The sequence below is a fragment of the Mustela putorius genome, unplaced genomic scaffold, assembly GCF_011764305.1.
Source record: "Mustela putorius furo isolate JIRA1106 unplaced genomic scaffold, ASM1176430v1.1 tig00000095_pilon_pilon_pilon, whole genome shotgun sequence".
In the NCBI taxonomy this organism is placed as follows: domain Eukaryota; kingdom Metazoa; phylum Chordata; class Mammalia; order Carnivora; family Mustelidae; genus Mustela; species Mustela putorius.
In genome coordinates, this window is record NW_025421280.1 from 15876129 (window position 1) to 15903974 (window position 27846).

At 43.2% G+C, this 27846-nt stretch overlaps 1 protein-coding gene across 3 annotated transcripts in view; it reads left to right on the top strand.

Annotated features, from left to right (window-relative positions):
* Positions 1-27846, top strand: part of ARHGEF3 (Rho guanine nucleotide exchange factor 3) — a 315913-nt gene that overhangs the window by 142221 nt on the left and 145846 nt on the right. For all 3 annotated transcript variants that reach the window (XM_045078699.1, XM_045078714.1, XM_045078698.1), the window contains one exon: positions 25216-25278. In XM_045078699.1, coding sequence (XP_044934634.1) covers positions 25216-25278 — 63 coding nt within the window. The remainder of the gene's footprint in view (positions 1-25215; positions 25279-27846) is intronic.

Sequence of the window (27846 nt, forward strand, 5' to 3'; positions counted from 1 at the left end):
CTCTACATCCCTAGCCCTCTGCTTTTGGAGAGGTCACGTGCATTTTTTAACATTCTCTTCATAAAATTGCTCAGAGATGTGAAAATTTCTCTGCAGGTCCATGGCCCCAGGTAAAGAACTCTGCTATAAGTATTCATTCCTGTCCCCTTCCCCATCTCTTTCCTCCCCTAAGAACTTCATCCACTGCAAGAGATTTATTTTTTTTCCCATATTTATATGCCAGTGTCAGGCTCAGGATCTGGCTCATATTAATGGCTGGTCTAATGAGAGTTTTTTAAGTGAGGGAGAGAATGAGGATGAAGGGGTTAGTGATATCTTGTTTGCATCTGCATCTTGTCACAAAACTTTTGGATGGGATTAGATAGGAAAGCTCGTGTAATCCAGCCCCTTTTTATATATCTTTATTAAACAATTTGTTACTGAAGTACAGTTGGTGTACAATGTTATATTAGTTCCAGGTGCACAGCATACTGATTTGACAATTCTGTTTATTACTCAATGCTCATCCTGATGATCATAATCACCATCTGTCACCATAATAAGTTGTTACAAGGTTATTGACTATATTCCCTATACTGCACTTTTCATCTTTGTGATTTAATTTGTAGCTGGAAATTTGTACCCCCAAGTCTCCTTCACCTCCTTTACTGATTCTCCACCAGCCTCCCCTCTGGAAACCACCAGTTTGTTCTCTGTATTTAAGAATGTTTTGTTTTTCAGAATTCCCCATATAAGTGAAATCATATGGTATTTGTTTTCCTCTGGTTTATTTCACTTAGCATAATACTCCATCCAGATTGTTGCAAATGGCAAGACTTCACTTTTTTATGGCTGAGTAAAAATCTGGGGTGTGTGTGTGTGTGTGTGTACCACATCTTCTTCCTCCGTTCATCTGTTGATGGACAATTGGGTTGCTTCCATATCCTGGCTATTGTAAGTAATGCTGTAATAAACATGGAGGTGTGTATCTCTTTCTGAATTAGTGTTTTCATTTTCTTTGGCAATCCCTTTATTTTATAGATGATAAAACTGAGACCCAGAGAGGTTAGTTCACTTGCCCAAAGGCACACAGCTAATAATAATAATAATAATAACAATAACAATAACAGCAATAATAACAGTAATAATAATAAAATAATGTTTTCTTCCAAGCAGATAACTTGTGCTCAGATACAGCTGGGTCTTGTTCCCTCAGTACCTGATTAGAAAACAATGTCATTCTGATCTATCAGATTTATAGATCATGTTATAAAACTTGAGTTTTCTTGACTTTTGTATCCAAAGTCAAAGACACAGATGACAGAAGCATATATGCCATTGCCTCCATAGAACCATTGTAATGTGAGCCCTTTAGGGCAGAGCTCTTGTAGCCTCATTCCCTGGTGTCCCCTTCCCACTCCATCCTCCAGTCGTCACCCAGAACTATGTGTACGGCTGCTAAGAAGGCAGGATATTTGGAGCTGAGACAGGGACACTTGTCAAGTTAAGGGGCCAGGCCAAAGCAAGGGTGGAGGGCGGGTTAGATTGGTGCAGGGGAGGAGTTTGTTCCTGCCAAGTCCTGGAAATCTTATTTGGAGCCATTCTTCTATCTTTGTTTTGAAGGCACTTTGTTCTCTGTTGCATTGTTTTAAGAGCCACAGGAAATCAGGCCCTGCTCAGGGTCAGCGATGCCACTGGTTCCTGCCTGTGACTGCCCAGGTGGGAAGTGCATTGGTTTGCTTTAGGGCTGATATTTCGTGATCGGGACCATTGCGCCCTTTCTTTTTTTGTTGCCCACCCTTTCTGTATGGGGCGGGGAAGGGCGAGAAGGAAGAAGAGAGTCTGATGAGTCTGTTTTTCTTTATAGCGATAGTGACTACACTTATTTCTGTGTTACAAAGGAAAATGCTAACATTCAAGCCTCAAAAGAGCACTGTGCCCTCTGGAACATTCTTCTCCCAGAGAAAGAGAATTTGAGCTACATGCATCATTAAAAATTTCCTAGTAGTCACATTGGAAGAAAATGAAAGAGGTGAAATTCATTGCAATACTTTATCTAGTCCAGTATATCCAAATATTAGCATTTCAACATGTTGTCCATATAAAAATTAAGAAGATATTTACATTTATATTCTCTCTCTCTCTTTTTTTTTTTTTTTTTTTTTGCAATTCAGTGTATATTATCCACATAGAGCACGTCTCAGTTCAGACAAGCCACATTTCAAGTGATGGTATCAGCACTGTCTCCTATGGAGCCCTGGAAATGTGATTGGTACCGCTCAGGAGCTGAGTTTTAAATTTTATTCAATGTTAATGAACTAAAATCACATCTAAACAGCCACATATGCCTAGTGGCTCTCATATGTGGACAGTACAACTCTAGAGATTTGATCTTGTTGAAGAAATATCAACCGATACTTGAACAAGGTAGCATTTTTCATCTACCCCATTGGCAGAGATTAACAAGGAGGGTGACACTGTTTGGTGAGGGTAACAGCATCTTTCATGTATGGCCAGTGGGAGGATAAATTAGAATGTTTCTTGTGGAGGATAGGTTGGCTGTATTTATCAAATTTCAAGTATATATGCCCTTGGGCCCAGCAGCCCCAATGCTGGATGTTCATGCTACAGGGTCTATTATGCGTGTCAACTGGTTTATGTAGAGGGATATTTGCTGCAGCAAAAGATCAAAAACCACACATATACCCTGCCAAGGGAGGACTAGATCAATAAGTTACTAGATCTTGCTTTGGCCTAGATCAGTTCGGCTGCTTTCCTGTCCAGTTCTTCCTGCTGCCCGAGCAGGCTTGCCTGCGCTGCGGAGGCCACAGCCTGGGGGGGTTGGCTGGGTTGGTTCCACTGAAGGCTGGAGAACCGCCGGCTGCAGAAAATGCAATTGGCAACTGTTGAGAAAACAAGGCCAGTGTTTGTTTGGTGGCACGGAATCCTGTGTGAGATATGGCAAGAAGCAAGTGTGGAGCAGTGTGTATAGTGTGTTACCATTTGGGTAAAAGAGATGATTTGCTTATGTCTGTCTAGAGCAGCTCCGGAAGCAGACAGAAGGAGCCTATTACTGTGGTTGCCTCCTGGGGGAGGGAGGGATGGCTGAGGTGGGAGAGAGGTCTACTTTTCATGGTAGAGTATATCTTTTTGGAATTTAATCTCATGCACTTGAATTACCTAGCCAAAAATTGAACAAGACACAAAAAGAGGAAACTGTAAAAGAAGGGTGAATCGCAGAAGGCTTCCTAGCAGAGGTGGTCTTTGGATTGACTTATAAAAGACGCGCAGGAGTCCTTACGGCAAGAGGAAGGCTGAGGCTCAGAGACATGAACAAGCAGGACAGTTCAGGCATCTGTATGTCGCCGGTGGTGGGCAGAGTACTCAGTATATAAAATAAGGCAGTATGGAGTTCAGACAGACATGGGTATGGCCAAATGTGAAGAGTTTTGTAGGCAGACTTTGGACTATAGGCAGCCATTGCCAGTTTGAAAGAAGCAGAAAATAAAATGATTGTGTTTGTGTAGAAGACAACTTTGGGCAAAGTGGAGAATGATTTGAAACAGTGATTCCCAAAGTGTGATCCGTGGAGCCCTAGGAGTCTCCAAGACCTTGAAACAAACTACATCACTACAAAACAGATTTTCTTTATGTGTGTCTCCCAAAATAACAATCACAGTGGCTCGATTGCAGAAGTAAGTATGTGAATCAGCTCTCCTATGGAGCCACACAGTAAAGAGAGTTGTAAAAGTGTAAAACAATGCTGCTCTTCTCACTGCGTTCTTGTTTTTGAAGACCTAGTTAATTTTCATTAAAATATGAGGGTTTGTTGTTGTTGTTGTTTCATGTAGGGAGCATGACCAGAGTGTAGCCCAATGTGGGGCTTGAACTCACAACCCTGAGATCAAGACCTAAGTTGAGATCAAGAGTTGGACTCCTAACTGACTGAGCCCCCTGGGTGCCCCTAATTTTCATTATAATATGTTAATTAGAGTAGCAAGTAATACATTTACTACTTTTTAAAAGAATGGTTTCTTTTCTTTTCTTTTTTTAAGATTTTATTTATTTATTTGACAGAGAGAGACACAGCGAGAGAGGGAACACAAACAGGCTTCCCGCTGAGTGGGGAGCCTGATGCGGGGCTCTGTCCCAGGACCCTGGGATCATGACCTGAGCTGAAGGCAGATGCTTAACAACTGAGCCACCCAGGCACCCCAAGAATGGTTTCTTTTAATTTCTCTGTTTTTTTTTCTAATACTTAAATACTGATAGACATAACCCACATAAACAAAAGCCCTTCAGGACCTTCAGTAATTTTTTTAAAATAACATATAATGTATTATTTGTTTTAAGGGTACAGGTCTGTGATTCATCAGCCTTACACAGTTCACAGCACTCACCATAGCACACATCTTCTCCAATAGGACCCTCAGTAATTTTTAAAATTGTAAAGGAGTCCTGAAATCGAAGTCTGAGAACCACTGGTGTGAAAGCAAGAAGGCCCAGGATGCTTATGATTCTGGTTGGATCAAAGTAAACTCTAGGAAAACAAATGTACTATCAAATGTGAATGAGTTAGGAGGCATGCGCTAGCCATTCCAGAGTATCTCTCTGAGAGCGAAGACATGGTCTGGGCAGGTATGGGTGAAAGAGGGAGCTTGCTTGATGAATTGGTTTTGACTGACGGTCCTGTTGGTGCATGTCCTGTCCTCCACTTCTGCACAAACAGATATTCCTGTTATTTCCAGTGCTTTGCTGTTACGAACATCTGTGCATGGGTTGCTCAGTGCCCAGCACCTGTGAGAATTACTCTGGAGTAGCTTCGTGCAAGTGGAATCCTGGGCAGGATGAAATGCACATCTGTAGCTTGATTGGAAGCTGTCACGTTGTGTCCCTGTCTGTGACCCTCCCTGTAACCTTATGTGAGTCCCCATTTCTTCAACACTTAATGCTGTCAGATTTTTAAATTTTGCCAATCTATGTGTGTGAAATGGCATCCTGTTTTAACCCCAAGCCCACCGTTAATGCTGCCCGCATTCCTCACATTGGAGCGTAGGCTACTAAAGTCTGAATGGTGGATGATTCAGAGTCTCTGCCTTCAAAAAACACACGTACTTCTGGTTGCGAATGTGTGAATGCACAGAGGTGGGCTCTGTACTCTGGTTTTCTGGATAAGGAAAAGAATGAAAAATTGGGGACCCCCCCCACTCTTTAATTGAGATAGAAATCACCCCATCAACCCTGCTTGTTCTTGTGGTATTTGCCGTAATTTGGGGCCCTGTGGATTGGCCCTAAAGGAAAAGAAATTGGGCTTTTCTGCACTGCCTGGGCTGGTGTTTGGGGTGAGGTCCAATCGGAGGCATGATCCAAGACCTGAAGCTTTGGGCAAACAAGTGTAGTAGTGTGGGGAACCGGTCACATGACCCCATCCGACATAGGCCTCCTGTGGGCCTGGAGCCAGGGTCTGCTTCTGTAGCCTGTGACCTGTTCAGATGCATAGGGTCCTTCCTGTGTTCAGAAGGGCTCCCTGTGTGGTTAAGTGCTTTGCTGTAGCTGACCTGAAACTCACTAATTTTCGGACGGGGGCCCTATGTTTTCATTTGGCTCTGAGTTCTGAAATGATATAGTCAGTGCAGGCTGAACATCTTTGTGTCTCTCTGATTAAAAAGGGTGTGGGGTACCATGGGTAACACTGTTCTCACTCTGTGCAGGGCCTGACCCCACCATGAACTCAAAAGCTCTTTTGGGTGAAATACTCATTTCCTCATTTCATGCTTTTTTTTTCTTCTTTTTTTTTACTTCTCTCTCTCTCTGTGTCCACACACACACACACACACACACACACACATGCACTCACACACACAGTCATATAAATATACATACCTACTGTCCGTCCGCACCATTCACAAGTTCCATATTTGCCCACTTGCTAAAATATGCTTGTAACTCCAAAATCGATACCCAGAGCTCTTTCACAGTCATTCATGGACAAGAATAGAGAAGCATAACATTTGAATGACTTGACAAGTACCTTCTCACCTGAGCCAGTCAAGGTAATGTTCCACCTTCTTGTTCCTGCTCTTATACTGTAAACACATGTCTTTTTTGGTGGTCTGTTTAGTATCAGGTTTTTCACAATTTTGTGCTACTGTTGATGTCATTATTTAAGATGTAGTTTCTGAGAGCAGCAATGGAGTGTTGTCTAAGCACAGGATGGCTGCCGGGTGCCTTACTGAGAATATAGTGTGTTCTGTAGGCTTCCTTTAGGTACAAGTTATAGTGCTTTTGGCTGTGAGTTCAATGTCAGTGAATCTACAATATATATTAAAGAGGGTGTCTATAACTAGAAACACACATAAAGCAAGATTATGTCTTGATTAGCCAACGAACATGTTGTGACCCAAAGCTTATAGAAACCTAGCCCTGTGTTCACTTGCTCACGTTTCAAGGAGACCTTATAGAACATAACTTTTGCAAATAACCAGCACTGACTATGTATATATGTTTGTCTTTCCCTCTCCTGTCTTCTCCCTTGCTCACTCTCCTAACCTCTTGCATATTCTGTACTCTTCCACTGACCATTGGTCCTCCTGCCATTAGTCTTGGGTCCTCAAAAGGTGCCCAGGGAAGGTGCTTCTGTCCATTCACTCAGTACCCATTTGTGGGCCGCCTTCTTTGTATGGTTCACTAGGCTGTGCTGGGGTCTGCACACAGACCTTATGTTTCAAAAATATTGCCTACAGATAAGATTATACCCCATGATTTTGAGGAAAATCAAGAATCTTCTGTGAATGTCTAGAAAATGTTTCCCACTCAGCATTCTCCTTGGCCACATGTTGTTGCATCCAAACAATGTCAGAAGGAAACTCTAGAGGTTACCTGGTCCTACCCTCTCATTTCACAGATATTGAAACTGAGATCCCGGGAGGGAAAGTGACATGCTTGAGGTCCCAGAGCTAGTTCCATGACCTTAAAAAATAGAAAACAGGGGCATCTGGGTGGCTCAGTGGGTTAAAGCCTCTGCCTTTGGCTCAGGCCATGATCCCAAGGTCCTGGGATGGAGCCCCACATCGGGCTCTCTGCTTGGCAGCCACCCCTCTGCCTACTTGTGATTTCTGACTGTCAAATAAATTTAAATAAAATCTTAAAAAAAAAAAAGAAAACGACCAGCTAAAAATTGTTTGTCATTCTCTCTTACTACTTATGCATCAGATATCTTTATGAGAAAGATAGCATCGCTTGTGATCTGTCAGCTTCTGTTAAAACTTATAGAACAGATTTCTGCAAATTTTGTAGTAAAGCTGGAGAAGTTAGACAAATATACATTTTTTTGAAAACCATGTTTAAATTTTCTTTTTTTTTCCTGGAAGCATTTCATATCTGCCGTCAAGGTGTCTAGATGCTTGCAAACATAGGGCTTTAAAATTCCTCATTCAAGTGGTTTCCATCATCAACATGTCTTTTATAAAACATTTGTTAAGTGAGCACCGCTTGGTCCTAATGAGATGTAGCATAAATTTAAGTGCCAGGGCGGACGGCAGCGAGGGGAGAAGTCTCCCACAAAGGAGACCAGGAAACAGATCCAGCAGGCCTCCCTTCCTGTCTGTTCCCCAAACCTTCGCCTCCGCCCCCTCCCCTCCCAAAAAGGGGAAGGAAGAAGGTTCAGTAAAGATAATGTGCCCATCCTCAAACAAAAGTATGGCTCACCCTTTGGGTCCCATGCACTCCCATTTCCTGTGGCTAAAGTTAGACCTATTAGATACGAATTTCATTTTTAATCCATGACTGGGCAGACAGAAGGCTACAGATCCTCTCCAGAAGGCAAGGGAGAAAGGAGTCCCCTTGCCGTCATTCTGGGGGGGAGGGCATCACAGCGTTGTTTTTTTTTGTACTTGTCAAAACACAAGGACAGTTACTTTGTATGACAGTTGCAAGGGGGATTTTCCGCAAAGTGTTTCCTAAACCTCACTCATTTGTGGATCACCTTTTACCTTAGCCCTTCACAATGAAAAATACTTAGCAATATTTTACGGAACAACATAGTTTTTTCTCCATATTTACTTCTGGTGGGATGTTTATATTATTGTAATAAATGGAAAACCAGTATGCTTGCCATAAATAGAATGGAACTATTAAGACAAATAAATATACACAAAACAATGTAACTATTCTAGCTACGTGCTGTTATCTGAGCCTCTGCACCCAGAAGAGACAGACGTGGTTGGTAAGGTTAGGTGGCCATTCAAGGCGTGGTAACCTAAACTCAGGCTTTCTCTTTGATGGATTCAGACTGGCCAGTGAACTGAAAACATAATGACTTTTTAAAAAATATTTTTATTTATTTGAGAGGAACAGAGAGAGAAAGCACAAACAGGGGGAGGAGCAGAGCAAGAAGCAGGCTTCCTGCTCAGCAGAGAGCCCAGCATGGGGCTTGATCCCAGGAGCCTGGGATCATGACCTGAGCTGAAGGCAGAGGCTTAACCGGCTGAGCCACCCAGGCGCCTCTCGTAATGACTTTCTTATTATGGGATCTGCTGTGGGGAAAGCAGGCTCTCCTGGTGCCCCACCCATATCACCTACAGAGTCCCCTGGACCCACCTACAACTTTCTGTGTCCTTCTACCTGAGGGGACTTTCAGGCAAGGGGGTTAACATCCTGAGGAGCCCTTCAGCATCAAAGAGAAGAAGGAGTAAGTGGATTGAGTACTTGTCTCTCCTCATCCCTTAGTGTCTTACACTGTTCTCTTGGTAGGTCTCCAGTGGTTTGAACTCTGGCTGCTTCTGGCTGGATCCGTCATCTTCTTGCTCCACACACTTAAGTGGCTTCCCTCCTTTCCCCATCTCACTTCCCCACTCCCTACAGTTTTTTCTGGGGATGGTCTCCCACATAAAAACCTTATACCTAAATCTTTACCCCGGGATCTGCTTTGGGTGGAGCCCAAACTAAGACAGCTGCTAAGCACTCTGCCTAACATGATCTTACAGACCACCGAGGCACCAGACCTCTCCTTTGGCAAACACCACCTCAAGGCATATACCCAAATGGTTTAAAGCAATGTATCACTTTTCTTTCTCTGAATTCAAAAATATATTGAATGTTCAATTCTCTCTGGCATTCTCCCTAATGTACTGGTGATAACCAGTTCTGATGAGCATCATTGGTCTCCATTTTTGCTATCCCTCCTTCGATATGGTATTACGATTTGCTGACAAACTTGGTGTTCCTGAATTTGCCTGTAAATTTAATTCATTGTGTGGCATTCATCGGTTGTTCGCCAGCGGGAGATGTCCAGGGAGTCGAACAACACTGTGGGTCTGTGGCTCCTGACGTAAACATTTACAGATGCAGGGACGAAAGGCCTGGCTGAAACCCAGCAGGCAAGTGTTGCCAAACTCAGGGAGCCATTTCTGGCAAACTCTTACAGCATCCTGAGGAGAACCAGGACTTCAAAATCAGGGAGATTAAAAAGGTGCTTCTGCAAGATAGAGTTTCTGTTTTGACTTGAGCCAAAAGGCAGAACTGAAGTTCAAACAGGGAAAGAATTTCTTGTCTTCAGGATTGGACCCATGCCAGAGAGGTCCTGTCCCATGAAACCTAGGCTGTTCAGAGAGTGGTAAAGTCCAGGGTGACCTGTACCCTAGGATATATCACAAGAGTCAGAATCATCTGTAAGCGACACGGGATCAGGACCTCCAAGGGGAAGGCAGGAGTCGGGCCAGCTTCATGGACAGGGCTCTGTGTTCGGAAAGGCTCCACTCTGTGGGCAAGAAGAGTTGCCCGGCAAATATCTGTGTAATATTTGAATGCATAGATGCCTAGACATCAAACTTGCTTTGGGTTTTTAGGGATGGTGGCCTTAGAACCTGGAAGTTGCGTCAGAATGAGTACCCATCACAGAAGTGTCCTTATACATTCTTCCTTTTTCAGGACTGGCTACATAATTTGTGCAGTCCAGAGCAGAATAAAAATGCTCTGGACATTTAAAAAATTGTTAAAAAAATTTATAAGAATTTCAAGATAGTGACAACAAAGCATTCAACTCTGTTTTCCCTCACAGTGGAAGGTGCTAGAGGTGCCACAGTGTGTGAAAGTTGATCTGGTTTCTGCCCTTATTGAACTCAGCTCTGAGGGAGGAGACACATTAATCAAGGAATCACACAAGTAAATGGCGACACTTTGATGGGTTAGTACAACAGAGAAGAAATGCATGATGCTGAGACAATGTAGCTGGGAGATTCGATCTGGTTTGTAACCATCCTGGAATACTTCCTTGACGAGGCTGGTGTTTGAAAGATGATTAACGGAGAGAAAGGGGGGAAGGGAGAGGGCTCCAGGCATGAGGGGGCGTGGAGGAAGAGGAGCTGGGATCACAGGAGGCCGGAGCTCAGAGCGGAGAGAACAAGGGTGGAGATGGGAGGTGGGCCACAACCCGATTTTGTACAGGGTCTTAGAGGAAATTAACAAGTCTTCAGAAATTCAGGACTTTTTTCATGGCTAGAAATAACACAAAGGAGGAAGAATAGATATTCACCCCTGTTTCCTTTTTAAATAAACTAAGAAGGAAAATTGCCACAGTTCCATGTAGACGATCATATGCCTGGGCACTGCCCAACCAGAACAGGGGTCAGGTATGGGAACCCCACATGTACAAGGGCACTGATCCATTAGAAAAAGCGTCAGGTGTTGTGTCAAGGAACTTGTGAGAGGAGAGAACTGGAACCTTTAATGATGAGAGGCCTTTAGAAACTCTTCCTTCTCCGGAGGTCTGGGTGGTTCAGTTGGTTAAGCGTTGGGCTCTTGATTCTCCTCACGTCAGGATCTCAGGATTGTGAAATGTGCCTGCAGGGGGTTGTGGGGGGGGGGCTCATATTCAACGGAGAGTTTGCTAGAGATTCTCTCTTTCCCTATCCTTCTGCCCCTCCCCACTGCTCATGAATGCTCTCTCAATCTCTCAATAAATAAATTAATTTTTTTAAAAAAGAAACTCTTCCTCCTCACATACCCAGATCATTGCTGGGTTAGCTCCAGTACCGTCACTTAAGTTTCTTTCCAAATGTCTGTTTTCCAGGCAGTCTCTTTGACATCTCTGTCTAGTGTCGCCTCTACCCTCTTTCACAGGTTTCCTATTACCCTGGTTTACTTTCTTCATAACTCTTGGTACACTAAAACTAGCTTGTTTGTTTGCTTACTGGTTTATTATCTCTGTCCCCTACTTGACTCTCCGTCCCCAACTAGACTATATTGTTTCTGAGGGCAGGCACCGTTTTCTCTTTTGTTAAGCAATGTATCTAACATGCATAATGCCTACCACATAATATGTGCTCAATGAAGTATTTGTTGAATGAATGGACCCATACAGTGAAATTCTTTTATGTGAGTTTCGCCCTTCCCAAGTTTCTGTTGTTGGAATCGAATATTGTGGACCTGAGATACAAAAGTGAAATTTTATGGATGGACTTCTTGGTATTTTTATTTTCCTGACAGGAAAGTCTATATAGCCTTATACTTGCCTTTGTGTGGGCAACTGTATTCACTTGTTCACATGTGTCAGTCTACAAACATTTGTTGAGCCTTTTCTGTGTGTTGGGTTACCCCTTGGAAATGTCCAGGGAAGTTCTGGGCATGAAAGAACTCTATTCACAAAACACTGATTTTCTGAGAAATAGATTAAATGCTGGATAAATATGCTTTAATTCTACAAAATCCAGACCTTGGTTTCAGACTTCAGGATAAAAGTGATTGGGATGGGTTTTGAAGCAAAAATTTAGGATTAGAAAATTTAGCACCGAGGACTTCCGCCACTCCCTGCAACTCATCTGTGGCTCACCACAACTTTTGCTTTTTACTCAAAACTTGACAGGACCTGATAGTGCCATGAAAAAGGGGAGCCCTGAATACCTGCATGTCCCTGGTATTTGGGGGCCCTTCAACTCCCTCCTGTAATTTGGGTTTGTGGTGAGGCCCTCCTCCACTTTCAGAGACAGCTGTAGAAGGAAAATGTCCCTCTAATCACAGCCAACATTTTTCCAGAGATCCCATCAAAAATGGTAACTGGCTTTCGCATTACTGTCCTGATGGCTATTCTGCAGACTTTTGCCAGACTTATTCTCAAGTTAGCAATGACTGCTCTGAAAATTGGGGCTAATGAGCTCTGGATAAGAGGTCTTTGGCACATGGATAGTCTATGGCTTTTCCTGAGGCTGCAGGCGCCTCCTGAGGCAACATTCAGAAGAGCTAGGTTAAGAGAGGTTGTTGGCATATTCATTTACATTGTTTCAAGGGGAGGGATATGTATATACACACACATGCAGAGAATATGTGTGTGTGTGTGTGTGTGTGTGTATATAGTATACATTTATATAATACATATATGTAAGTTTTTTTCTGTCTCTGTTTGAGACTGAGTTACAGACACTATGTCCCATTATGCCAAATATTTCAGTGTAAGAAAAAGAGCATCCTCTCTTACAGTATCAAATTATCAAAAACAGAAAATTTAATATTGACAGAATTTTTTAACTAATGCATTGTTTTTTGAAATTTGCCAATGGTCACAGTATTTTACAGCTATTGTTTTTTCTGGTCCAGAATCCAATTCCAGGTCTTGCATTGCATTTACTCTTAGGTATTCTTTAGCCTCCTTTAATCTGGAAGAGTTCCCCAGGATTTCTTGGTATTTCTTGATTTTGAGAGTTTTAAAGAATAGAGACCAGTTATGTTATATGGCGTCTCTCAGTGTGGGTTTATCAAATGTTTCATATATGTTTAGATTGGGATTATACTTTTAAAAAGTATTTAGAGTTATGGGAGCATACTTTTTTTAGGCTGTGCATTTTTCACAGGAACATTTATAGGAGTGATATGATGCCTTTCTCAGTGCGTCACATCAGAGGACTCGTGATACCAGAATTGGTGACATTAGCTTTGATTACTTAGTTCAAGTGGCATCTTGTAAGTTTCTCCATTGTGAAATTCTGATTTTTACCCTTTTTAGGTAACAAGTAAATTGAAGCTATAAAAGAATCCTCTTTGTCTTGAAGTGTTAACCTGCTAGTTTTGGCACCTGCTGATCCTTCATCATCTCATCTCTGTTTATTAGTGTTCCAACTGTACAGAAGAGATTTCCCTTCTCAGCCGTTTATTCATTCAATTGTTTATGTCAGCATGGGCTCCTGGATTCCTGTTTTATTTGGTGGGTTATGGTCTATTACTATCATCATTCATCTGATGCGGAGATTGTCTCCGATGTGACTGGTGAGATCCCTACAAGCTGGGATCCGTCATTCTTAGAGCACTTCATTCCTTCCTAATACAAAAAGATGTTCCAGGTTCATTTGTATTTTCCCTGCCCTAGCTCTGGAACCAGCCTTTTCTCCAAGTTTCCTTGGGTCCTTTTAGTGGAGAATGGTATTTAGAAACCAAGGTCTGGGTGCTTGGTGTGTTCAAAGCTGCGAGGGTATCAGTGCTTTTATACCTCTCAATAGATAGAAGTAGGGAAAAAATATAAGAGAGAGAGAGAGAGAGAGAGAGTGTGTGTGTGTGTGTGTGTGTGTGTGTGTATAACCATGAATTCATTCTGATGCCTCCAATTCCAATCTACCTACATAAATCTATTTAAAAAAGTTTTCAGTATGTCATCTTGCTTTAGTACAGAGATATATAAAGAAGAAAACAACCATTACTGAAAGGACAGTTGTCTCAGTACCCAGATTACCTATAACAGCATTAATACAATGACATATAGACATGATCAGATCTGTTCCCAGTTTCATGTGCTTCCTTACAGAAAAAAGTTCAATACATATATCAGGATGTATGTATATAGGTACATGAGAGTATGTATTTGTTCTCTTTTAGTTTTAAGAATTTGACACAGCAGGAAAAAATGCTGTGGATACTATTTATTATTATTCTATTATTATCATTTTGGTGACTCAGTACATCCTGGAGGTCCTTCCATATATTGTATGGCTCTACACTATTCTTTCTAATAACACTGTATTTCTTATTATACAGATGGGCTAGTTTTATTTAACCAGTCTCTTTTGGTGGACATTTTGTTCCCAGTATCTTGCTGTTGTAAATAATACTACAGTAAACATCCTTGTGCATGGATCTTGGTAAAAGTATATGGAAGCCCCCTGGTAGAGCCTTACCAGGACTCCTCTCTGCTGGAGGAGTATGGGTGGACCGCACAGCCAGGAGAAGGAGGAGCTGTGACTCTCTCTGGCGTCTGGACCCTTCCCAACCTCTGATCAGAGGGGAAGCAAACTCAGCCCTTTGTGTGTCTTGTATGAGGGAAGATTGATGTGAAGGTCACTTGATTTTAAATTTCTTCCCAGACTTATCTTTAAACTCTCATGTAGATTGACATTCTGTTCTTGTTGAAATACACAAATAATGGCTGGCATGGCTTCCTGAAAAGTCAAGTTGATGAAGTGTGTTTATTCTGTGGCTTCATCTGCCTCCTGCTACACTTCCAGTGTTAGAAGCACAAAGCTATATTCAGCTTATCTTCTGCTCAGTCCCACAAAAACAGACCCGGATACAAGTGCAGGTAGTTTATTCGGGAAGCGATCTCCAGAAGCCCCCGTGAAGGAACAGGGAAGAGGCAGGGAAGGGAAGGAAGCTGGTAGAGGAAGGAGTCAGGAACAGGTTAGCTCTGTGGGCAGCTGGAGCTCGGCCCTGGGGTGGGGGGGTTCTGGGACACTATCTGAGACAGTGGTTCTCAAACTTTACTGCACATTAGAATGACCTGGGGTGCTTTTGAAACTCTTAATGTTCAGAATCCCTGGGAAAGCCAGGCATGAGAGCTTTTTAAACTCCTTGGTGGACTGAGACAACACCTAAGAGTTGTCCCTCCACACTGTAGGAAGCTGGGCTATTTACATACCAACTCCAGTACCTCACAGGTTGAGGGCTGCTCTGGAAGGCATTAAATCCCGGGCATTTCTGGCCTGTCGAAAGCCCCATAATGCAGGGGCATAGTGACTTCCTGGGAATGTGGGCCGGCTGTACTGGCTACACAGATAGCCAGAGCTGATATAAAACCTTGGTTTTGTGCACTTACAGAGCAGCCTTAATGAGTCATTTAAACTCTTTAAGCCTCAACTTCCTCATGTGTAATCATTTCTTCATACTGCTGTAAAGGTTGGATGTCACATAGGGAAAGTACCCAGGATTCAGTGGATTATTTGTTTATTTATTTATTTGACAAAGAGTGAGAGAGAGCATGCACAAGCAGGGGGAGCAGCAGGCAGAGGGAGAAGCAGGTTCTGGCTGTGCAGGGAGCCCGACTCAGGACTCCATCCCAGCGCCCTGGAATCATGGCCTAAGCCAGAGGCAGGCATTCAACCGACTGAGCCTCCCAGGCGCCCCCATACAGTGGATTCTTGATAGACAGTTATCATTATAAACCCAGGGAAGGGAAGGAGTTCTAATCCGATAGGTCGTACCTTATGGTTCTGCCAGGGAAACTTTTTTATATATAAAGGGTGGTCCTGATGAGTTCTCAGGATTTACAGAGCCTCTTAACAGGTACAGCTGTTTCTCTGATGTTCTTTGTCTCTGCTTTGTATGTCAGGGTGCCCCCAGAAGTAGATGGTCCAGAGGCCAGTGGCTAGAGGGAAACCTTGCTCTCCCTATGGTTAAATGCTTGCCTGTTAGCAGCTGGGGACCTACTTGGGAATACATGGGATGCATTTGGGGACTTTCTAGATAGGGAAGGGCAGGAACACAAATGAGTAAGGAAAGGAGAACTCTCCTTGTAAAACTGGATTCCCAGTATTACCACGGGCCATAAGCATATTTGACTCTGAATTGTACAGTTGGACTATCTAAGTTGATGGGTTACATACAGTAATTATCTAGAAATAAAGCAATTGTTCGGACAGTCCCTAAACTATATGAACAATATTTTGATAAGGGCTTCAAACCATTCCATATGCAAAGAATTTTAATAAATGGGCATTCATTAGCTGTTAAAAAAGAATGAATAAACATATTAAAAAAGGGGCTGGGGAAGCACCAGTGATTGTAATCTGTCATGAACCAAGGACTTCAGTGATTAGTCTGACTCAGTGCACCTGAGATCCAGTAGAAAAAAAATAAAATATTTATAGTAATTGTTAGAAGGTCAAGAAAAGAGTTCTGTGTTAATTCAATTTTGTGGTTCTTGTCAAATCCTATTGTTGAAAATCTTTGTGAATGACAGCCCTTCTCCCACTTTAAACTGTTCCCCATCATGAAGTTTTTCTAGGATAATCTTTCTGGAAAACATACTCACCAGCCCTCTGCCCTGGGTAGACAAATTTTCTGTCTCCTTACCTGCTCCTCTGGCCTTGAGTGTTTTGGAGGGAAAAGTGGTCTGTGTTTGAGAAATGACAGTGAATCTCACTGCCCGTTGCTTAGCAGGGCTGGTGGTGGCAGCCTGCTGGCTGGCTTTTCCTTCCTCCCATTTGTCTGGCTGGACATGTTTTTCTTCCCACGGGAGAGAAGGACCTTTCATTCGCCAAGACGACTTCATCTCTGCTTCCAAACAAGCTAAGGGCCAGGTGTTCCGTGGCCAAAATCAATAATTGAGGCTTTTCCCAGTTTGCCAAAATCAAGTTAACTTATGGGTAGACACTTATACATTTTATGTATTTTCTCTGTGATTTCTTTTTTCCTTTGGTATCCTGCTCTCACTTGCTGTTACTGCTGCAATGGCTTCTGCTACTAATGAGTTAATACTTGAGCCATTCCTGGGGTACCTGGGTGGCTCAGTTGGTTAAGTGTCTGCCTTTGGCTCAGGTCCTGATCTCAGGGTCCTGGGATCAAGCCCTGCATTGGACTCCCTGCTCAGCAGGAAGCCTGATTCCACCTCTCTCTCTGCCTGCTGCTCTCCCTACTTGTGATCTCTCTCTCTCTCTCTCTCTCTCTCTGTCAAATAAATAAATAAAATTTTACCAAAAAATACTTGAGACGTTCCTGTGTGCCAGGCACTGTGCTAAGCTCTTTACCCACATTGATCTAGTTAACTCTCATAGTAGCTTTTATCCCCCCCCCCCCCCTGTTTTATAGACAGGGAAATTCAGGTGTGGAGAGGTGAAATGATGTGCTTAAGGTTCTACAACAAATAAAGGGCATAATTAGGGTATGAAGCCACCATGTCTGACTTTAGTGCCCCCTTAACATCGCCAAACTATAGTTAATGGCATCTGCATGCAAACTTATATTTCATGTGAGTAAAGATTTATTTCCCCGTGGCTCAGAGAGAACCATGATTTCCAGGTTTGCAACCCTGTGAGGACATAGAAAAGTCTAGAAAAAAGGCTCAGGGTTCCTGGGTGCTAGAGAAGGATGTTTTAAAAATAAGGAGGAAAACCCACCAATAGCGTATTAAAAATGGAGGAAGGGTCCCTCTGTCTGGCTCACCCCTGGAGCTTCAGACAAGAGAGAAACAGAATGTGGATCCATGCTCTGCTCAAACGTGAGTTTAGGGAGTCCAGCTCCAGCTAAGGCCAACTACAAGAACACAAAATCCTTCTGCTAATCTCTCCCCCAAGAAGGCACAGATAAAAGGGAGGCATTAAGCCTCCGAAACCACCAAAGCTGTTTGCCAGCAGAGAGATAAATCAAAAAGGTTTGAGATCTGGTTTGAATTTAATAATTACAAACGACTAATCAGGGGCCATTTGCTGTCAGGTCGGGAGCTGCACTCCCTCCATCAGTGCCTTTTTTGCTGCTCTGGTCACTTGGTTATTAAATAGAAAAACCCTGTGATTAAATCACAGGGCTGTTCCAACACTAATCAATTCAATCTCAGCCATTTAAAATGAAGTCAGACCTCGCATTTGCCCTGTCTCTGTGAGAGCAGTGGGGACACTGCAGACGTGACTAGAGGTATCCGGAGAGAGTCCACGTAGAGCCCCCCGCCATGTGACGTGGGTGGTTGGAGGAGGGTCAGGCCATGTCCCCGCTAGGTCACCCACCGTCCCACGGGATCCCCATCTCTGGTGCCTACCCTGCCCACCTCGCAATGTCAAATAACAACAAAACAGCAGGGACAGCAGTTATAATAGTAATCAGGGGGAGAGCCGCAGTAGCAATAATAACGACAATGTTTTAATCTTATGCCTTTTGCCTGGCCCAGTTCAAAATATTTTCTGTCCTTCAATCCTTGGAATAGAGCTGGGATGGAGAAATCAAAGCCTGTAGAAGCGTTTTAGAGACGTTTACAGATCCCCACATTTGACAACGGGCTGGCCCATGCTTGGTCCTGGATAAATAACTGTTGAACGAATGAAGGGATGAAGAAGTAACTTGATCACACCACACAGCAAATGGTGGAACGGGACTTTGAACTCAGGTCTCTCTCCTTTGTGCTCCTAATCTCCTTCAGGTACAGAGGCTCACAAATGCCCTGGGAGCCTTTTTATATTGTTTTTAAAACATGTATTATGTTAAATAAGTGTTTAAATGTATGATATATTCTTAATATAATAATTTAAATAGAGCACATGTTGTTTTTAAACAATATAAAAAGAGAAGCAGGGGCACCTGGGTGGCTCAGCGGATTAAGCCTCGGCCTTCAGCTCAGGTCATGATCTCGGGGTCCTGGGATCGAACCCCGCATCGGGCTCTCTGCTCAGCAGGGAGCCTGCTCCCCCCCCCCCGTCTGCCTCTCTGCCTGCTTGTGATCTCTGTCAAATAAATAAATAAAATCTTTAAAAAAAAAAATAAAAAGAGAAACGGCATTGTGTGGCAGAAAGGTCAGTGGTTTGGGAGTGAGGCTGACCCAGAGAGGAATCCCTCTCTTAGTATTTACTAGTTTTGTGATGTTGAGTGAGCTCGAGTGTCCCTCACTGTAAAACGAACAGCAGTGCGTTTTTAAACTGGGTTAAAGTGAAGCTTAGCTGGAAGAGTCCTCTAAACAGTGGGCACCGTGCTTAGCACTTCCCTTTCCTTGTGTATTAGAAAGCACCCAGTGATGCTTCTTGGATTCTGAGGCTTAACACCTCGAAGGATCCCAAGATTTGAGCCTAGAGAGAATGGAAGCTGAGCCCAACAAGGATAAGTCAGTAAGTAAGGATAAGTCAGGCCTGGACCAGGTCTTCTTCTTCTCCCCCTGCCCCCCCTCTTAGCCTTTTTCTCTTTCTTCCTCTTCTCTTACTCCTCCTCCTCCTTCTTCTTCTTCATCATTATCATCATCTTCTTCCTCTTTAAGGTTTATGTATTTATTTATTTTTAGAAAGGAAGGGAGAGAAGAAAGAGCGAATCTGCGGGGAGGGCAGAGGGAGAGGGAGGGAAGCAGACTCCCCACTGAGCGCAGAACCCCATGTGGGGCTTAATCCCATGACCCTGAGATCATGACCTGAGCCAAAATCAAGAGTAGAGTGGTTAACTGACTGAGCCATCCAGTCACCCCTTGGACCAGCTCTTATGAATATTGATCAGCTAAGGATAGGGTCAGTGCTCTCCACAGAGAGCTCACTCAGAACACCAGAAAAAGTAGTTGTTTCTGGACCATTTACTAATGAGATTTAGTGGTCTGCCTTGTGCTATTAGAAGGTAACTGGACCTAAAGGAGATGGCCATTGAGTGGCCTGAAGAACAGTGATGCTTCATAAGATGAGATCGGGCGTGTTCAGGGTGATATGGCCATAGACATGATGCTTCATGAGAGTGGGCTGAAGGGGCACAGGTGAAGATCTAAGGTTGACATAGCAGGGTGGTGTTATGAGTAGTGAGTCTCAGACAGAGTCCACTCGATCCATCCAGACATACCCATCAGACCTCACATCCAAACGTACTGAGGGCTTTGCTCTATTGCAAATTAACAAAGGAGCCTCCTGCTTGTTTTTTGATTCAAGAAGCATGAGTTTTTCCAGTACCCAAGCACCTCTAGAAAGTGCTTGCCTGCCTATGTAACCTGTGGGGCTAAGGAATCAAATTGTACATTCAGACCCTCTGTTCCCATAAATTCCCCTCTGTGACTGCCTTTCCTGCCTGTCCCAGACAGGCACCCAGGTGTTCAGACAAAGGGTTCAGGTGCCCATTAAGTTCACTTATAATGTGGTTCCTTTGACTGGTCCCTTTCAGTTGAGGTGTTATCATACTTGGATTCCTTGATCCTGAAGCACAGAGACTGACTCTCCATGCTCCTGCGGAGGGCAGTGCCCGGATAGATGCTCTGGTCATGGGTGTGCCTCACCCTTGAACAGATCTGCCATTCTTTTCTCACAGGAGGAGTAGCAGTCCCCAGTATCCCACTTGGACCAATGCTTGAACAACCACGATTTCTTTAAATGTCTATGTATTTTAAGGAAAATAAATGCCCTCACTGGTAAGGAAACAAACAAACAACAACCTTTCCTATTTGAAAAGCAAGAGTTGTAGCTTAAATGTGAAGGGTTTGAGTCTCCAGGGAAATCTGAGGTTGAAGCGTGTCAGCTTTCAGTGATCTTTGCTTTTGAGGTTTTGATGTAATTTTGGCAGCCAGGTGGTTAGCGGAAGGGAAGGGTGTCACCTCGGAAACACTGGTCTCCTTTATTCATTCTTTCTTTCAGTCACTCATTCAAAAATCATTCATAGCCCTGCTGCACAGGGCACTGGGGTTTAAAGTCATGTGCTCAAATCAGCGTAGATGACAGCACCCAAGGCACTTTGTTTTCACGGTTGAGAGGGAAGTGGACTGTGCATTCGCTTCAGTAAACTGAACAAGAATAACAGGGTGGGTCCATGGCTCCTCCAGTTGGCTGATGAGAACATGTGAGGCCAAGTGTGTAAATGCAGACAATTCACACTGTGTCCTTCATGCCTAGGAACACCCGCTTTCCCCAGTAACCTGCCCATGGTTTCCGACATACAGGGGAAGTAAAATGGTGACTTGGTTCATCTGTAGCCTACCTGAGAGCAGGCAGTGATAGTTTTAAAACTAGAAAGGACCTCAGAATGTTACCTAGCTGTACTTTCTTCAATGTATTTTGTTTTTTTTTTCTAATTTTTTTAGAGAGGGAAGGGAGAGGGGCAGAGGCGGGAGAGAGAGAATCTTAAAGCAGGCTTCAACCCAGCATGGAGCTAGATGTGGGGCTTGGTTTCACAATCCTGAGACCATGACCTGAGCCAAAATCAAGAGTTGGACACTAAAGTGACTGATTCACCCAGGTGACTCAAGGCCAGTTCTTTGGTAGAATAAGTTAGAATAAGTTGGTAGAGTAAGTTTCCTCCCAAACTCCTTGTGCTCAACACTTTCCTAGACCTTCCAGAGTCTGGGACAGAACAGTGCAGTTGGGAAACACATAGCTTGGAGCCCAATGAACCCAGGCTCTGCTCTTGCTCATTATTGAACTTTGGGCAAGTCCCTGCCTCTCTCTGAGCATCCATCTCCTCTTCTGCAAAATGGGGATAATACTTATTCCTGCCCACCTCCTGAGGTGGTTGTAAGGATTAAATCAGATCACACATGTGAAGGTTTAATTCTGTGATCGACATGTAGTGGAGTGTTTCATAGTCTAAAGCTGATTATTATCATTATCAGTCCTTTTGGTGAAGTTCAAAATGAGTGCAGTGTCCTGCCACCCTCTTCTTTCTGAGATGCTCATTTGTCTGTGTCTCCAGATTTAAATTTCCCACTGGGGATTTCTTCTGTGAAGCTCCTGGGTGGGGTATGCAGTGCATGTGTGGGACCTTCATCCCCTGAATTGGCTGGGCTGGCCAGTCTGGCGGAAGGGGAGCCCATTTGGTCCCCTCAACTCCCTGCACCCCTCTTGGGTAATTGGTAAAGATGACAAGCTTCTCAAAAGGAGCAGGACTAATGGCATCAACAAAACAATCAAATACTATTATAAGCGGAGTCGGCCATGCACCAGATACTGCACCAGGTTCTGAAATGTGACCTGGACAGACCAAGTCTTGCCTTCATGGGCTCATGTCTGAGGAGAAGGTCAACCAAAAACCAGAAAGCAAAATATTAAATTAAATTATCATTCTAAACTAGGTCTCCTTTGCTAGTCTCCGTCTCAGCTCTTCATCTGACTCATTCTCAGCAGAGATCATAATCGGTAATTATTTTGTTTTCTTTTTAGCTCCCATTAGTGGGCAAGGAGCATGACTGGCTCATTCACTGCTGTCTCCCCAGACCCGTAGCAAGGCTTTGCCCATCAGAGTGTTTGGTGAGCATAAAGCAAATGAACAAATGACTAAGCAATACTTTGTGAAATTTTTGCTTCAGGCCCAGAATTTAAACATCACGCTCCTTCTTTGTTGCTGCCGGTGACCAGTTACCACCCCCTGTAACAGAAATTGAAAAGCAAATCCACGTTATAATCCATTCAGCTTTCATTTTGTAAAATGTGTGGGTTTTTAAACAAGATCATTCTATCCCAGATTAACTGGCCATGGCTTAATTAAAAAGCCTGCCAGAGGACATTTGTCTTCTGGATTTGACACTGGAGGCATGTGGAAATGTCTGGGGTGACGGGTGCTCTGGAGACCAGTGCTGGGTCCTGTGTTGAGTTGGTCTGGATGCCTATGAGGCAAAAAGTTCTTATTATCCCCTCTCCTTCACCAGGGTGAACTTCTTGGGGTAACAGGTTACCATCAATGTGTTGCACATTGATTAGCAATTACAAAATTGCTGAGCTCTAGGAATGGAATTGTAGCACCATGAAGTGGTTGTACCAGGTTGCAGTACATAAGTGTGTGGCTTACAGTTTAGGGAACACATGACAGGAGCTGCCATTTATTGTGCACCTACTGTATATCAGGCCTCGTTCTGACTGCTATATGCATATCATCTATGATCCTCACAGCAGCCTGACCCAGTAGGCACTATTTGCACGTTTACAGATACTATCCCAGAGCCTCAGCCCCTCACAGCAGTTCCCAAGATCCCAGGTATAACACTGTAGCCACTTAAGGGAAGAGCAGCCAGACTCAGGAGGGGCAGGGGCTTCTTGAGCAGCGTCTGTTGCCCTTTTTTACACCCCGCACGTGTTACTGACTGACTGAAGCTCTCTCCCATTTGCTGTGCTACGTAGTCTTTCTCAATGCAGCCCTCCAAGTAGATGCTACCAGACATTCCGGAGAGCAAATGAGTTGTAACCTGTTTGCAAAGTATGCTCTAAGTGATGTGTGTGAAGGGTTCTGCCCCAGGGAATTAGAATCCTGGATTCTGTAGCCGTATAACTTTGAACAAATTATTTATCTCCCCTGACTTCAGTTTATTTACCCTAGCATGGAAATGATTCCTTGGGGGCGCGTGGGTAGCTTAGTGGATTAAGCCTCTGCCTTTGGCTCAGGTCATGATCTCTGGGTCCTGGGATCTAGCCCTGCATCAGGCTCTTTGCTGGGCAGGGAGCCTGCTTCACCCTCTGTCTGCCTGCTTCTCTGCCTACTTGTGATCTCTCTCTGTGTGTCGAATAAATAAACTACAACAACAAAAATGATCCCTTGACCTACTTGCCTCAGAAAGTCGCCTTACAGACATTAACCAATGAATTGGCTTCACTGACACCACAGAGCTGCTTTTAACTGGAGGATGAGTCAGAGAGGGTCAGGTTCCTGTGCAAACATGAAACATCCTCACGAATGGCGGGTGGCTACCAGCACCTTCTCAAGGCTCCCCCCACCCAAAACCCCAGAATGGAGTTCCTTAATGCAGATCCTTGAGCACCATCCCAGAGGGTGGATTAAACCTCCTGGTTCCTGACATTCATCTCTAAATCTTTCCACTGCTCAGTGGAATAATATATAGGACCCAGAACTCCCCTACTCTGGATTGAACCACATGCACCTGTGGAGTTCTGAAGATCTAGGTTGCTGGCTCTGGAACAAGAGGCTCTAGTCCCCACCCAGTATCTTTTCTAGCAAACTCTTACTCACCTTCTGGCTCCTTCAGGTGTCTCCTCCTCTGAGAAGACCTCCCCAACCCCCACCAAAACCAAACTAATTACTCCTCACTGTGCTTTTGGAGAACCCATGTTTTGAGCACCCACTGTGTACCAGGCAGTCTGCTAAGTTGTAAAGTGCATTACCATATTTTATCCTCTCCCTTTGAGAATAGAAGCTAATGTCCCCCCACCCCCACACACACCTTAAGACTTGAGAAGGGGTAACTCAGAAAAGTGTTGTGACTTTCCTAGGGCGTTTGGATTGTACTGCATCATAGTTCATTCCTTCCGTTCTGTCCCTCTACAGGAATGTGAGTTCTGTAACTGTGCATGCTGCTGGTCTTTGTGGTCCCAGGAGCAAATGAAGCGTCAGGCTTGGGGTAGATGCTCAACAAATCTTCCTTGAACTGAAGCAAATAAAGAATAGAACAATTATAGTGATGTAAACAAGGATGGCTCTAGTCGCTTTCCACACTCTGTCTTTCCTGCTCAAGGTAGAATGGAGGAGGAGGAAGAGGGGAGCTTTTTTAGGGATGAAGACTCCAGATGTCTCTGAACTCCATGGGAACTGTGGGCCAGTGATTCTGGTCCTTTGGTAGGTTTCTGCCAAGTAGGATCAGGAGACTTAGCAAGTCACAAATTAGGGACTCATGCAATACTTGCCCGGTTGGTTGAGCTGCGATGTAGAAAAGAGGTGAATGTATCTCTGATGAGCTTTGTTATGGTTTGTAGATGGAATTTTGTTTCCTTTTATAAAAGAAGAAAATATATTTTCCACATCTAACCTGACAGATTTCCTTGGTCGTAAGGTCATTTAAAATTCAATTTTCTTCCATTCAAGTAATGATTTTTCTTGGTGTTTATAGCTATAAAGTAGGAACGCTAGAGATGATGTCTTAAGGTTTGTTACAGCAGTCTGGTTCTGTGATTATATCAGGACCCTGGATGAAGTTTAGAATAAATTTAATACCCAAGTACAAAGAGCTCTAAAAATGAAATATCTTTAAGTGAATTTGATTTTCTTTCCAGTCTAATTTCTTCTTTCAAGTTAGTCAGAACCTGAACTTTGTATCTAAATTTCTGAGCCTTGATATATAAAGATATTTAGGAAAAAAAGAAACAAATTGTAGCAGCAGGGATAAGAACAATAATGTAAACCAATCATCTTAGAGTTTAAAAGCTTCCTGTGATTTCTTAGGCTTTCTTGGAATTGTTCATTTATATATATTGGTTAAAGGATTGGGGGAAACATGATAGAAATGACAGGGATTGCATATGCCATTCAACTGGTTGCTTTTTTCCCCTTTCCTTAATCAAAGCCATAATCCCCATCTACATCTGAACTTTTTCATTTCTTTTGCAGCGAAAACGCAAGCAGAGCACCCAAGATGAAGATGCTGTTAGCCTCTGTAGTCTCGACATAAGTGTAAGTACACTGCTTTCTACCAGCTCTGCCATGAGAGCACCTCTCGTCTCTGAATCTATTGGTTAATATGCCATGTGCTTTAAGGGGGCTTCAAGCTACTGATGATGGAAATTGTGACCTGGGGAAAACTCTTTTAAACATTTCACTTCACTAGAGAAAGCTGAGTGGCCAACTTGGCTTGCAAGCCAAGTTGTTTACTTGCTCATGTTTTTTTCTCTCATAAAATGAATGATGAAATCAGTGCATCTGAGGAGAATCTAGATGAATGTCACCATGCAGTTTTAGAGGCCGGTTCCAGAAGATGGCCAGATGTTTGTCCCCCTTTCAGAGAAGTTAATGAGTCAGCCCAACTTGGGCAGCTGGTACCCAAAAGCTGAGAGAAGTCTCCAGCAGCGTGGCAGAGTGAGTGACTTTGGATTTAGCAGATCTTCATTTGAATCAAGAGTCTACTCTTCCCATTAATGTGACACCTTTCCTTGTCTCTATTTTCTCATCTGGAGAATAGAGATGAAAAGGCTTCACCCGGCAGGATTATTGTGAGGGTCAAATAAAACAGTAAAAGTGAGACTACTGAGCTCATTGCCTGGTACAGACTTAAGCACCTACAAAATGTGAGCCTTGTTGTATTTTTCCTTAAAAGCAGAAGTTTACTAAAGATTTTTAATGGCATGGTAGTCGAGTGCTGAAGTTTACTAAAGATATTTAATGACATGGTAGTCGAGTGCTGGTGCTAAAAGAGGTTAAGAGGTTTCTTGAATTTGGGGGACTGTGTGCTGGGTGCTTAATTTTTGCAGCTTTCTTTGTATGGCGTCTTTGATCCTCCCAGCTGGTAAGCCAACCTTGGCTTCTGCTGCACTCATTACCGAAGGGCTGGTGGGTGGGTGTTCAGGTCCTCTAGGGCTCCCCACATCCATTCATCACATATACTTCCTTGGAGTGCACTCATTGTGCATGGTGGATCCATCCAGCTTTAGACCCCAGTCTTTCTCCTCCATAGAAACCATGGACGCCATTGTTGTGAGATGAGAAAGCTTCTGTGCTGAGACTTAAGGGCTGAGTCATGGTCCTGGCTCTGCCTGTAACCAATAGTGCAAGCTTGGCCTCAGTTTCCTCATTTGTTGGGGAGGGGGAGATGTTTAAGATCAAGTCCTCTAAAACCACTGTGAAAGTCGGAAACTTTGTTGAACATGGATCATGGGGGTCTCATCCAATAACATTTATTTACCAGTCCAAACAATGCTTTTAGTTATTTTTAATTATTGCAGAATTTTGTGTGATGCAAATTTCCATGATGGAGTGATCCTGAGCTGGCATCTAATTAATGTACTTGGACATCTTTTTTTCACCATATGGTGTTTGTTCCAGTCTTTAGACCATCAGATTGATGGCGTTGGACCAGTTTACTTGGATACCATAGTAACAGGACAAAAAAATGATGTTCTTCTGGGTTTTACTTTACTTGCTGAATGTTTTATTATTGACAGGTGAAGTCTATGAAACTTCCTATAGCAGCAAGTTTTTTTGCATGTTTGAATGTTTTTAATTTTTTGGTAATTATTGGGATCATTGACTTTCTGAATTGAAAGAGCTCTTAGCCATTATATAGTTCTGTCCTCTCACTTTTGAAAATGAAGAGTAGAAGCCCAGGGAGATGTAGTGATTTAGGCAAGAATTTAATCTAAGATCACATGTCATCAAACATATTTCTTCAACTGTATTATATTTATTATATTTATTTTTTCAGGAAAACATATCTTTAGAAGCTATTTTTTAAAATCAAAAACCATGAACCCCTCTTATATGAAAGGATTATTTGCAATTATGAATTGTGATTTTTTTTTTTTTTTTTTTTTTTTTTGCTGATTGGCATCAGTAACCTTGCCTTCTCTTAAGATCACTGAAGTCTCATATAATTAACTGTCTGACTTCTTTTCTCTTGGTGCGGCTACAGAGGATATCTCTCTTTCGTTTTTAATCATCTCATCATGTTTTGTCACAATAGAGTGACTTGTATAGAAAAGAAATTTACCTTTATGCTTAGGGATGGCCAGATGCTTCAGCTATGACCAAACTCCTTTCTAATTTGTCTGGCATTCTTTTCTGAATCTTGGGAGACAGATTCTAGAGCCTCAGCAGTTTCCTCCAAAAATTGTCACATGGTATTATAGTAACTGTAAAAGTTAGAAAGATCCTAGACTGCTGTGTTCCAGCTCACTGACAATCCCTGTCATATGGAAATGACAGGATGTGTGACAGATCCAGCCAGGGCCTCAGAAGAAGTGGTACTGATGTTCAGTGCCTCCCACCTAACCAGCACTCAGTGGAGGTACATTGCATTGAGTGAAGCGGTGGGTGGAACCACTCATGAGAAGATGTTTTGCCATGAAGGCAACAGTGTCTAAATAAGTAGCTGAATTGTTCTAATAAATAGCCTTTGTAGGCTGCTTGGAGATGCTTTAAAACAGTGATATCCAGTAGTCACAGTCCCTTAACTGGCCAGCAGCATTCTTCACCATACTGAAGAGTAGCTTGACCCTGTTTCTATGTGTTGTGGAAAGTATCTGAAAA